General features: G+C 34.4%; 1 protein-coding gene across 1 annotated transcript in view; it reads left to right on the top strand.

Annotated features, from left to right (window-relative positions):
* The window catches only part of t (C45 family peptidase tan), an 84,923-nt gene that overhangs the window by 57,060 nt on the left and 13,832 nt on the right, over nt 1-14,031 (top strand). Inside the window, exon 5 of the mRNA XM_075299145.1 lies at nt 12,337-12,447. Coding sequence (XP_075155260.1) covers nt 12,337-12,447 — 111 coding nt within the window. The remainder of the gene's footprint in view (nt 1-12,336; nt 12,448-14,031) is intronic.

Here is a 14,031-nt window from a genome sequence, read left to right as displayed (position 1 = left end):
GAGGGAATGAACATAATTTTCTTTGGGGAATTCTTCCAAGCATATACTATTCTTGGACTCAAAATGCTTCCAAACATATAATATGGTCACATAAAACAAACATATTAATGTTTCGGCGGTATCCAATAATATATGTGCTTCCTGCAAAATATGTTTGGAACATATGTAAGAGAAGCGATTTTTTTGAGGGTGTATATATTGTATAATCTAATCTTGAGAATTTTTAGTGTTTTAATGTTTAAATCTCGAGGAATCGTAATTTTCTTCAGATTTTAAACTCTCAGACGATCCAAGTGTATTGAATGCAAAGATTTTGACTTTTCCTTAAGGATTTTGGTACTAATTCCGAACCAAAGATTCGTTTTTGCCTCAAAATAGGCCTCAGTTTCGGCGATCACCTCTTCATTGCAGCCAAATTTTTTACCTGCGAGCATCCTTTTGAGGTCTGAGAGCAAGAAAAAGTCGCTGGGGCCAGATCTAGAGAATTCGGTGGGGAAGCAATTCGAAGCCCAGTTCATGAATTTTTGCCATCGTTCTCAATGACTTGTGGCACGGTGCGTTGTCTTGACGGAACAACACTTTTCTTCTTCATATGGGGCCGTTATGCCGCGATTTCGACCTTCAAACGCTCCAATAACGCCATATAATAGTCACTGTTGATGGTTTTCCCTTCTCAAGATAATCGATAAAAATTATTCCATGCGCATCCCAAAAATCAGACGCCATTACTTTGCCAGCGGACTTTTTGAGTCTTTCCACGCTTCGGAGACGGTTCACCGGTCGCTGTCCACTCAGCCGACTGTCGGTTGGACTCAGGAGTGTAGTGATGGAGCCATGTTTCATCCATTGTCACATATCGTCGGAAAAACTCGGGTGTATAGCGAGTTAACAGCTGCAAACACCGCTCAGAATCATCAAAACGTTGTTGTTTTTGGTCAAATGTGAGCTCGCGCGGAACCCATTTTGCACAGAGCTTCCGCATATCCAAATATTGATGAATGATATGACCAACACGTTCCTTTGGTATCTTTAAGGCCTCTGCTATCTCGATCAACTTCATTTTACGGTCATTCAAAATCATTTTGTGGATGTTTTTGATGTTTTCGTCGGTAACCACCTCTTTCGGGCGTCCACTGCGTTAACCGTCCACGGTGCTCATTTCACCACGCTTGAATTTTGCATACCAATCAATTATTGTTGATTTCCCTGGGGCAGAATCCGGAAACTCATTATCAAGCCAAGTTTTTGCTTCCACCGTATTTTTTCCCTTCAGAAAACAGTATTTTATCAAAACACGAAATTCCTTTTTTTCCATTTTTTTCACAATAACAAAAGTTGCTTCACAAAAGACGCTCTATCTCACAAACTAATTGACTTACATACGTCAAATTTTGACGTATTTTGACGTATTTTGACGAATTTGAAGGTTGGTACTATATAAAAATAATATGCATTTAATACTATCAACGCCATCTATGTGTCAGACCGGGGACTTATCAGCCAACCTGTTATTCTAGTTAACGAACTATTCCTAACTGCTTTCAGTTTAGGATTTTTTTACTGATACAAGTATATTTTATTATTTTACACAAAAATTTAACTTAATGGAAATAATATGGCTATACTAGGTTAGGTTAGGTGGCAGCCCGATATATCAGGCTTACTTAGACTATTCAGTCCATTGTGATACCACAGTGGTGAATTTCTCTCTTATCACTGGGTGCTTCCCGATTCCATGTTAAGCTCAATGGCTAAACTAAATTGATGAACATTTTTTCCTTTAGTTTCGAAGGCACTTTTTTCTGGGTGTATATTTGATCGATTTTTGCTTTGTAGTCAAGACGCAAAAAGACAACAAATTTAAAGACAATTTCATTAAATTTAAAGAATTCTTCTGAACTATTAAAGTCAAGTTGACCTTCAACCAAACATTTTTTTTCTTTCATGTTATGATACCCATTTTTAAGTGAAATCACTTAATTATAAGGACAATACAACTTCATTGAAAAGTTTATCGACTTTTGGACAAGGAAAAAACTTTATATTAGAGAAATGCGTCTTCTATGCTAAGCAAAATTTGCATTCGTATTTTAAAGACATGAAACCTTTGACCTCATAACAATATTTTTTTCAGTGTGAAAAATTAATTTTGTCTAACAAATTTTCTTGAATTTGTCGAAAAATATTTACTTATTTTTGTGATATCGGCGTGTAATACTATTTAGTTAAAATTTTCTAAAAATAATCAAAATGTTCTAAAATTAACCAAAATTTTTCTTCATGGTGGGTTCACTGTTTTTTCAGTGTATCTTGTGTTTTTGAAAAAAATAAATAAGATGAACTGAAAGACGAATTTTCTTTACTGAGGAACGAAATTTCAGACGAACAAAGTTTTCTTTTGACGCAAAAAAAAACTTTATTCATAAGAAAATGAAAAAGATTATGTACACTCAAAAAAAAATCCGTAGTTAAACTAATTTATTGTTTTAACTTATTTTCAACTTATTTTTATTGCAAAAAAAATTATTTGTAGTTAAATTTTGTGACATTTTCCACAGCCCAATGAAATTTTCCTTTTTTTAAGTAGGTTCAAACAGTTTTTGAACTAAACGTGGGTATAAAGTTCTTCTATATGAGGGTGTAATTTCGTGAAGTACAGTTAAAAAGTACATTAAGGCATTAAAATTTCTTGGTGTTAATAACGCTTTATGAAAATCTCAAAACGTCGCGAAAAATTTAGTTCAATTTTCTGTACGAAGCAGTTCATTCTTCCTATAAAACAACTTACTTATTTTCTGTGTACTCATAAAACAATACTTTATAACGAAGTGGAATCTCGTTGGAAAGTATCTTTAAGTGTATAATTTCAATTTCAAAGCCATTGATTATATTTCGTCCTTGGTTTTTATAGCTGACATTTCGAACATAAATACTAGTATTGGAATATTAGAATATAAACTAATCTACCATTTAATGTGTATTATACACACTCATTTTATCACATATTTATAATTGTAAACAACGCATTTTTCTTTGGTTTTTAATACCTGTTTTTTTTTCCTGTAACATTGCCACTCGAATGGTTTTAAATACGGACATTGGGTTAAAAAACCCTCTTCCTTCCTCACACCACCAATGCTAAGTTAAAATAAAATGTGGAATAAAAGTTAAAAAAAAAAAAAACAATAATTGAAATGATTGCGTGTCATTTTCGTACGCTGGTATATTTTTATAGCCGTTAATTTTTTTGAGCAGGCAAATGTTTAGCTCTAGTGCTGTGAAAACAGTTAAGAATAGGTTATAACCACTGTCTAACATTGGCCCTATTTGAAACCAATGACAAATTTCATGTAGTTCATTAGTGTAATAATTGCAAAAAGTAAAACAAATTATATGGTGGCATTAGGTATGTGCGTGAAGATAACTCGTAAATTTATCTAGCCGAGACAAAAACCAGGTCGTTTTAGCACCTAATTGATTAATTACAATTGGGAAAATAAAATATTTAATAAAAATCAGCACCTGTACAATATATTTATACCCTTCACCACTACTGTGGTACAGGGAATAATAAGTTTGTGCATTTGTATGTAACGCCAAGAAATAGTGGTCATAGACCCATCTTTTAGTATACCGATCGGCTTAGAATTAAATTCTGAGTCGATTTAGCGATGTCCGTCTGTCTGTCTGTCCGTCCGTCTGTCTGTATATGTAATTTTGTGCACAAAGTACAGCTCGCAATTTAAGTCCGATCGTCCTCAAATTTGGCATAGGGCCGTTTCTTGGGACAGAGACAATCGCTATTGGTTTTGGAAAAAATCGGTTCAGATTTAGATATAGCTGCCATATATATTTATCCCCGATTTGGTCATAGTTAGCGTGTTTATCAACCGATTTTCTTGAAATACCGTACATCCAAATATTTTATGAATCTCGAAAATCCTGCAAAATATCAGCCAAATCGGTTCAGATTTAGATATAGCTCCCATATATATCTTTCGTCCGATTTAGACTCATATGACCACAGAAGCCAAAGTTTACTACCGATCTTCGTGAAATTTTGCACAGAGGGTACAAAACCGATTGAAATCGGTTCAAATTTAGATATAGCTCCCGTATATATCTTTCGTCCGATTTGAACTTATATGGCCACAAAAGCCAGAGTTTTGCCGTGATTTGCTTCAAATTTTGCACAAGGGGTACATTTAATAGTATCGTTAAGTGTGTCAAATTTTGTTAAAATCGGTTCAGATTTAGATATAGCTCACATATATATCTTTCGCCCGATTTGGACTTATATGGTCTCAAAAGCCCGAGTTTTGCCCTGACTTACTTCAAATTTTGCGCAAGCGGTACTTTTAACGATACTATTGTATATGCCAAATATGGTCAAAATCGATTCAGATTTAGATATAGCTCCCATATATATCTTTCGTCCGATTTGAACTTATATGGCCTCAAAATCCAGGTTTTTGCCGTGATTTGCTTCAAATTTCGCACAAGGAGTACGTTTATTAGTATCGGTAATGGTGCCAAATTTGGTTGAAATCGGTTCAGATTTAGATATGGCTCCCATATATATCTTCCGCCCGATTTGCACTCATATGACCAGAGGGGCCAATGTTATAATCCCATTTACGTGAAATTTCGCATAGATAGCAGAATTATTATTCTAACTATACATGTCAAATTTAGTCAAAATTGGTTCAGATTATATATAGCTCCCATATATACGTACACCAGAGTTGGGGAAATATGGTAGACTGTTACACATTTTAGACCCATTTTCAATGGGATTTTCCTCCAATTGACTGGATAGTTTCCACAGAGAATACAAATATGGCCAAAATTCTCACAGTTTACACAAAATTCTGTGATGATTTCCCCATATCCTACACACTGCAATGCCAAAATTTCCACAGAACGGATGAGTTTTAAATAAGGCTCCAAGTCGCCCTACACATATCTTGGCGAGATCTAACCAATATCCTTGTAAAATCGCCACTGCTGAGTAGCAAAAATTGTAAATATTACTCTAATTGTCCTATATCTCGAATACATATGTATCGCCTGAAAAATTAAAAATCTCTTTTGTACAATTGCATTAAAATTTCTCTCGCTTCATATTTCCCATATTTTTTACTAACATTGTGTATCATCCCAGGGCGTTAGCCGATTTAAATTTTAATTCTAGAGTTTTTGTAGAAGTACAAAAAATTGTTTCCATTAAAAGTATTTGTATCTGGAAATGCAAACCTTTATATAGCTCCCAGCAAATTTTAAGTAGTTGAGATGGTAACACAAATGTTTGTCTACATAGTGGTGAAGGGTATAATATAGTCGGCTCCGCCCGACTTTAGATTTTACTTACTTGTTTTTAATTGAAATGTATTCAATCAAAAAAAATGATAGTATCAATCATCAAAGCCAATTAAAAAATTAATTGATACAACTAATTTTTGTGATTGAGTTTTTTTTGTTTTTGATTGATTTTGCTGCATGTTGCCTTTAACACCGCAATAAAATTGAGGATGTATAGTTTTATCAATAGGGGTAATTTATCGCTTCGGAAATTGCGACAAAATTTTGAAGGATGTCTGGGGGGGCATAGCCCCCCCAGAGAAAATTTCTAGCTCCGCCAATGATGGGGGCTATACGTAAACGTGGTCCGATATGGCCCATTTTCAATACCATCCGACCTACATCAATAACAACTACTTGTGCCAAGTTTCAAGTCGATAGCTTCTTTCGTACGGAAGTTAGCGTGATTTCCACAGACGGACGGACAGACGGACCGACGGACAGACGGACAGACGGACAGACGGACGGACGGACGGACATGCTTAGATCGACTCAGAATTTCACCACGACCCAGAATATATATACTTTATGGGGTCTTAGAGCAATATTTCGATGTGTTACAAACGGAATGACAAAGTTAATATACCCCCATCCTATGGTGGAGGGTATAAAAATATGGGAAACATTTAAATCTGAAGCAATTTGAAGGAAACTTCGCATGATTTATCGCTCGATATATATGTATTAGAAGTTTAGGAAAATTAGAGTCATTTTTACAACTTTTCGACTAAGCAGTGGCGATTTAACAAGGAAAATGTTGGTATTTTGACCATTTTTGTCGAAATCAGAAAAACATATATATGGGAGCTATATCTAAATCTGAACCGATGTCAACCAAATTTAGCACGCATAGCTACAATGCTAATTCTACTCCCTGTGCAAAATTTCAACTAAATCGGAGTTAAAAATTGGCCTCTGTGGTCATATGAGTGTAAATCGGGCGAAAGCTATATATGGGAGATATATCCAAATCTGAACCGATTTCAACCAAATTTGGCACGCATAGTTACAATCCTAATTCTACTCCCTATGCAAAATTTTAACTAAATCGGAGCAAAAAATTGGCCTCTGCGGGCAAATGAGTGTAAATCGGGTGAAAGCTATATATGGGAGCTATATCTAAATCTGAACCGATTTGGCTGATATTTTGCAAGTTTTTCGAGACTCATAAAATATTCGGATGTATGGAATTTGAGGAAGATCGGTTGATATACACGCCAATTATGACCAGATCGGTGATAAATATATATGGCAGCTATATCTAAATCTGAACCGATTTTTGAGCCGAAACAGGACCCTATATAATTTTAGGACAATCGGACTAAAACTGCGAGCTGTACCTTGCACACAAAAATACATCAACAGACAGACGGACAGACAGACAAACAAACGGACATCGCTAAATCGACTCAGAATTTAATTCTAAGGACGATCCGTAGACTAAAAGGTTGGTCTATGATTACTCCTTCTTGGCGTTACATACAAATGCACAGTAGTGGTTAAGGGTATAATTATTAGAGTAAAGGAAACTTCCTCCAAACATAATACTTCCATGAACTAAAATAAAGTTAAATTGGTTTTAGTGAAATAGAGAGTTCACTTTTTTTTAGTGTAAACTGTCTGAGGTTACTATTAAACCTGTTTTAATTTGGCTGCAACAAACAAAAAGGTAATACAACAAAAAAAGGTATTAAGAATATGTTTTGTTATTTTCTAACAAAAAATCTGAATGTTTCTCAAATTAGGCCCTAAAAGTAACCAAAATGTTTGGTGTTCGTCTTTAGGAGCTTTTAGCGATATTCTAGGAAATACTTTGCACTAAAAAAAAGCATGCCCGGTTCCAAAGATTTTGTCTTTACTTTTCAAAATTTGGTATTGATTCCGAGCCAAAGAAGCGGAGAATACAAGTAAGGATACTTTTAAGACACAATTCTCTTTTAAATTTGGGTTTGGTTGTGTACTTGCTTCTAGGAAGCAAGTACCTATTTCTTCATATGCTATCAAAGTCCTTTAAAAACGAGTTAACGACAACTTTATTTTCCAAATTCAGGCTCGGGTTCCAGTAGAAATTATGCTATGTTTCAAGTAAAAAATATCTTTAAATTAAAGTGTTGAAAAATATGTTATATTTTTGAACGATATTTTGCTTTGTAGTCAAGTTGCGAAAAGACAACATATATAAAGACAATTTCATTAATTTTAAAGAATTTTTCTGAATTACAAGGGTGGTTCGTAAACTTCTTAGCCTATCAATGAAAGAGAATAGTTAGTTTTTCAAAAATATTTTTATTTTTCAATATAATCTCCTGAAACTTCAATACACTTAGTCCAACGCTTTTCTATCAATTCTATCCCTTGATTAAATTTGTTTTCCTCAAGGTCTTCAAAATAGTGGTTTACAACTGTAATTGCATCTTCATTTGAGGTAAAACGCTAGCCAGCAAGGATTTTTTTAGATTTGGGAACAAGTAATAGTCACTGGGAGCTAAATCAGGAGAATAAGGTGGGTGATCAAGCAACTCGTACTTTAATTCGTTGATTTTAGCCATTGTTAAAAAACTCTTGTGCGCTGGTGCGTTGTCTTGATGAAAAATTATTTTTTTGTGTTGTAAGCCAGGACGTTTTCTCGAATTTTTATATTTAATTGATCCAAAAGGATGCAATAGTACTCTGAATTTATTGTTTTGCACTTGTTAACAAATGCGGCACCCATCTTGCAGAAAGCTTATTCATCTGCAGTTCTTCATGCAAAATTAAATGGACTCGATCATTTGAGATGCCCATGATTTCACGCACTTTTATTCGTCGATCATTTAATACCATATCATGCACTTTGGCTACAATTTCTGTTGTTGTTGCTGTTTTTAGATGCAATGCCATGTTTAAATTCAACAACCCAATTTTTTACTGTTGCATATGAAGGAGCACTTTCATCTAACACATTCACCATATCATTATGAATTTCTTGTCCCGATAAACCTATTTTATGTAAATATTTCCATTGTAAAAAAATTGCGGATGCGTCTTTTTTGAACACCTGTTTCTATATGAAGGAGTTGCCACATCGAAACAAAATTTAACATGTGTTCATAACAGAGATGGAAGTTTCCAAAACACTTAACTTTTTTCTGATTATATCGCGCTTTTTGTGCTAGGCTAAGAAGTTTCCGAACTGCCCTCGTATGTTTATCAAGCCGTCCTATTATTAACCTAACAACAAGAGGTTATTAAAGTAGTTGCACATTTATAAACACAAGACACAGTAGAAAAATAAATTCTAAAATTACGATGTAGCGATCTGGAGTAATGTAAGCGTATCATAGCACTTGCAAATAATGTTAATTAAATTGGTAATAACATATGAGCTAACATAAGATAATGTTACTTCAAATGGTGTTAGAAAAAGAGACAATTAGATTGTTATGAAATTCAGTGTTGGGATAGTGTAAATCAGGGCTGCCAATCAAATTTCAAGAAAAGTCGTCACTTTTTTCCAAAAAGAAAACATCGTCATAATCGGCACTTACGTTTTAAAAATCGCCGAAAAAAATCGGCAATGTAAATAATATTAAAATAAAACATATTTTTTGGTTAAAAAACAACACAAACATATTTCATATAAAAAACATAGGTTAAAGTGGCAGCCCGATTAAGATTCAGGCTCACTTAGACTATTCAGTCCATTGTGATAACATAACATAAAAAACATAACATTAAAATGCACAACCATGAAATTTCAATAACAGAAGCATAACGAATTCAGTTTTGTATAAAAATAATATTAACAAACAACAAAACAAAGAAAAAGACCAGAGATTATCAAAATTGGTAATTTTTTGATGGTTTGTCAGTTTGTTATGTCTGTATGTGTTTTTTGTTCTGTACTATAATTCTATAATTAGTACATGTACATGGGAGCCACCGTGGTGCAATGGTTAGCATGCCCGCCTTGCATACACAAGGTCGTGGGTTCGATTCCTGCTTCGACCGAACACCAAAAAGTTTTTCAGCGGTGGATTATCCCACCTCAGTAATGCCATTTCTGAGGGTTTCAAAGCTTCTCTAAGTGGTTTCACTGCAATGTGGAACGCCGTTCGGACTCGGCTATAAAAAGGAGGTCCCTTGTCATTGAGCTTAACATGGAATCGGGCAGCACTCAGTGATATGAGAGAAGTTCACCAATGTGGTATCACAATGGACTGAATAGTCTAAGTGAGTCTGATACATCGGGCTGCCACCAGGGTTGGCCTGTCACAAACAGTGACTTTTGCGAGATACATTTGCGACGGTATAATACGTATGTCGCAAAAGTCGTAAACCTACTGTAGAAAATCAAATTTTGAATAGAAGAAATCCTGAACATTTTTTAATTTAGTTTGACAGCATTCGCTGTGAGTTTCTGCAGAAATTTGTGAAAGTTTTCCCATGGTCAAGCCTATTTTCTTAGGTGGTATCAAAATTCCCGTTGGTGAGTGTGCAAGATACCTTGGGATTATATTGGACAGGAGACTGAACTTAAAGCTAAGAAAGGACGAGAAAATCCACGGTTACCCTTTACTCGTGCAAAGGCACTTCTTCGCACATACCATCGTCTTGGATATCATCGAATTCGCTGCCTAGCTGACGCGACTAAAGTATTTTCAGTTTGCGACTTTTGTTACTTTTTCTACATTTACGACGCGTATGTGACGTTTACGACGTTTACAACTTTGCGACAGTTGCAAACTTAAAAAAGTTTGATACAGACCATCTCTGGCTGCCACCCAACCTAACCTAACCTTAGTACATGTTTGTATTACAAATTCTGTTTAATTCATAGCTGAAAAGTACGCGGGCGTCATCCAGTAACTTTTTGCATATTGAAAATTTTCAGCTTCTAAAATATTAAAAATCATAAACACAGCCAGTTTTTATACTCTAAACCATATCACGTTTGCCAGATTTTTTCGAGAGAGATCCCTAACATTTCGAAATTATATCCCCCAAAAAATCACCAACTGAAATATTTTTCCCTATGAAAAATCCCCAAAGGAAAATTCATATACCCCCATGTTCTGGTTTACGAATTCGCAAAACACAAAATTCTTAACTGTCAATAAATTCTGAACCATTTCATATTTTGCTAAGAAATGTCTTCCATTTATTTTCCTTATCCATAAGAACAGTATGTAAAAATTTTGTATTATATATCATTGTGGTCAAAATTTTATTTTTTCTATAGAAAATTTTGTCAAAATTGTATTTTTGTCAAAATTGTATTTCTATAGAAAATTTTGTCATAATTTTATTTCTATAGCAAAATGTTGTCAAAATTCTATTTCTATAGAAAATTTTCTCAAACTTTTAATTCTATAGAAAATTGTGTCAAAAGTTTATTTCTATAGCAAATGTTGTGAAAATTTTATTTCTATAGCAAATTGTTGTCAAAATTTTATTTCTATAGAAAATTTTGTCAAAATTTTATTTCCATAAAAAATTTATCCATAAAAAATTTTACTTATATAGAAAATGTTGTCAAAATTTTATTTCTATAGCAGCAAATGTTGTCAAAATTATATTTCTATAGAATTTTTTTTCAAAATTGTATTTCCATAGAAAATTTCCCCAAAATTGTATTCGTTTAAAAAATTGACAGGCTTTTACTTCTATAAAAAATTTTGTCAAAATTTTACTTCTATGGAAAATTTTGTCAAAATGTTATTTCTATAGAAAGTTTGTGAAGTATCTCTTAGTTGGAGAGGCAAAATCTACCAAATCCCATAAGCATTATTCTACTTCGCTTTAACACTTTCTATAACAAATTGAATACTGTGATTTTGATTTAAAATAGAGGTGTGAGCGTGACACGCGTGAATCACGTGAGTCGTGAGCAAAATCCTTAGCAACTCTCGTGAATGTGCGTGAATGGGTTTAAAATAAATATGTTGTGCGTGAAAAATAAAATCGATTCGTGAATGTTCGTGAATACAATATCTGCAAAATCACGCTCACGAAAAAATTTCATATGTTAACTGAAATTAATTTAGCTCTTGAACTATATTCAATTTTTTAATTTTGTTACCTTTGCTGATTTTCGTTTGGAAAATGTCGTGAGTCTCGTATATTTATAGTGAATCACGTGAATTGTCGTGAATCGTGTGTGAGCGTGAGTCTTTTAAAGTAGTTCGTGCGTGAGTACTGGTTTTCATTTCATGAATGTGCATGAGTGGTATTGGCTACCACACTTATCGTGCGTGAATAAACATTTTGCTTCGTGAATGTGCGCCAGTGTGAGTAAAATTTCAGTCACGCGCACACCTCTAAATGAAAATGTCCCCAGATCCCCAAAGTGAAAAAAATATCCCCAACCACGTGAAAAAATCCCCAGTTTGGGGAAAAATCCCCTAATCTGACAACACTGAACCACATAGTGGTTATATACACCGGTCGGCTCAGAACCACCTCCTGAGAAGAGGTGGTTCGTAATTATTAAATGACATGGTTAAAATGTGGTTCAGAGCGCTTTTTTTTAATAAAGAACAAATAATATGTAAAGTAATTAATTTGGACGAGGCTAACAAAAAAATAGCCCCATATACAATATACCGCCCGATTTTAACAATTGAAGTCGTATTGCGCTTATTTACTAACCGACCGTCTTCAAATTTAACACAATGTAGTATTTTTAAGCACCCTCAAAGTACGCAACATTTTATCGAAATAGGTTCAGATTTGTATATAGCTGCCATATATACATATGTATCGGAGATAATGTCATCCTTTTTGAGGCAAAAATCGGAAAATCGGCATTCGCTTTTTTTTAGCGAAAAATCGTCAAAATGCCGATAAATCGGCAATATTAGCAGCCACGGGTGTAATATATATGATATTATTTTAGTGATATATAAAAATCCTCTACACATAGCATGGAATATATATCCTTGATTTCATCAATTATTTAATTTTTAATATATTTTTTCTTTATTGTTTTTCTAGCTTTTCCTGTTACATATGGATGACATACTTCCACAAAGCGTTAAACATCTGAATACTATAAAGAAACAACCAGTGGGATGTTCCACAATTGTTGTGAATGGAACAAAAGAGGTATGCTATAAATATGTTCATTCAGAGAAAAACATGCTTGTCACTATCATAATATCCCAGCAAAAAAAGAGCTTCCAAAAAAGTAGTTTGGATCCCCAATCTGTGATCCGGAAGTAGTGCAAACTTGGATCATCTCCAATGAATTTTACACGGGCTTGTCATAGGACTGAAGTACTCCCTTTTTGGATCATTTGCATTACTTTAGAGTTTGTGCCCTGAAAGTTAATTTAAATGAAGAAATTCAAAAAGCGAAAATTTTTTTTTTCAACCAATTTAACTTTTTTTCAACCATATGTTTTTCCTATTATCTAATTTTTACAATTTGAAAAACTTTTTCGCTCCTACCGTGGGTTGAACCTGGGTTTGCTGGCACCATAACAGAACGCCGTAGCACACTCAGCCACAAACGCCATTGAATATAAAGCGTCGAAAGGTCAATTCAAATGTGTGTGATATGATCGTAATACGACACCAAGGAATAACATTATAATTGCTTCTCGAGAAGTTCTTTATTAGTATGAACGAAAAAATAAGAAACGCGGGTTCAAATCTCACCAGCGGCAATTTTTTTATCAAATATTTTTCTAAAAAATTATTTTTTTTTATGTTATGCATCGTTTTTATTTTTTATTTTCGTCATACATTTTCGTATAAATATATTTTTATACCCTCCACCATAGGATGGGGGTATATTAACTTTGTCATTCCGTTTGTAACACATCGAAATATTGCTCGAAGACCCCATAAAGTATATATATTCTGGGTCTTGGTGAAATTCTGAGTCGATCTGAGCATGTCCGTCCGTCCGTCTGTTGAAATCACGCTAACTTCCGAACGAAACAAGCTATCGACTTGAAACTTGGCACAAGTAGTTGTTATTGATGTAGGTTGGATGGTATTGCAAATGGGCCATATTGGTCCACTTTTACGTATAGCCCCCATATAAACGGAAAATTTGGCTTGCAGACCCTCTAAGAGAAGCAAATTTCATCCGATCCTGCTTAAATTTGGTACATGGTGTTAGTATATGGTCTCCAACAACCACGCAAAAACTGGTCCACATCGGTCCATAATTATATATAGCCCCCATATAAACCGATCCCCCGATTTGGCTCTTGGAGCCTCTAAGAGAAGAAAATTTCATCCGATCCGGTTGAAATTTGGTACATGGTGTTAGTATATAGTCTCTAACAACTATGCAAAAATTGGTCCACATCGGTCAATAATTATATATAGCCACCATATAAACCAATCCCCCGATTTGGCTTGCGGAGCCTCTAAGAGAAGCAAATTTCATCCGATCCGGCTGAAATTTGGTACATGGTGTTAGTATATGGTATCTAATGACCACGCAAAAAAGTACCCACACCGGTGCATAATTATATATAGCCCCCATATAAACCGATCCCCAGATTTGACCTCCGGAGCCCCTTGGAAGAGCAAAATTCGTCCGATTCGTTTGAAATTTGGTACGTGATGTTAGTATATGGTATCCAACAACCATGCAGTAATTGGTTATTATCAGTCCATAATTATATATAACCCCCATACACTGAAAGGAAAAGGTACGTCATGAGAATGAAT

Source organism: Haematobia irritans, chromosome 3 (genome assembly GCF_050003625.1).
Source record: "Haematobia irritans isolate KBUSLIRL chromosome 3, ASM5000362v1, whole genome shotgun sequence".
Taxonomy (NCBI): domain Eukaryota; kingdom Metazoa; phylum Arthropoda; class Insecta; order Diptera; family Muscidae; genus Haematobia; species Haematobia irritans.
Note: the sequence above shows the minus strand (reverse complement) of the source record. Positions and strands in the feature narration are given on the sequence as shown.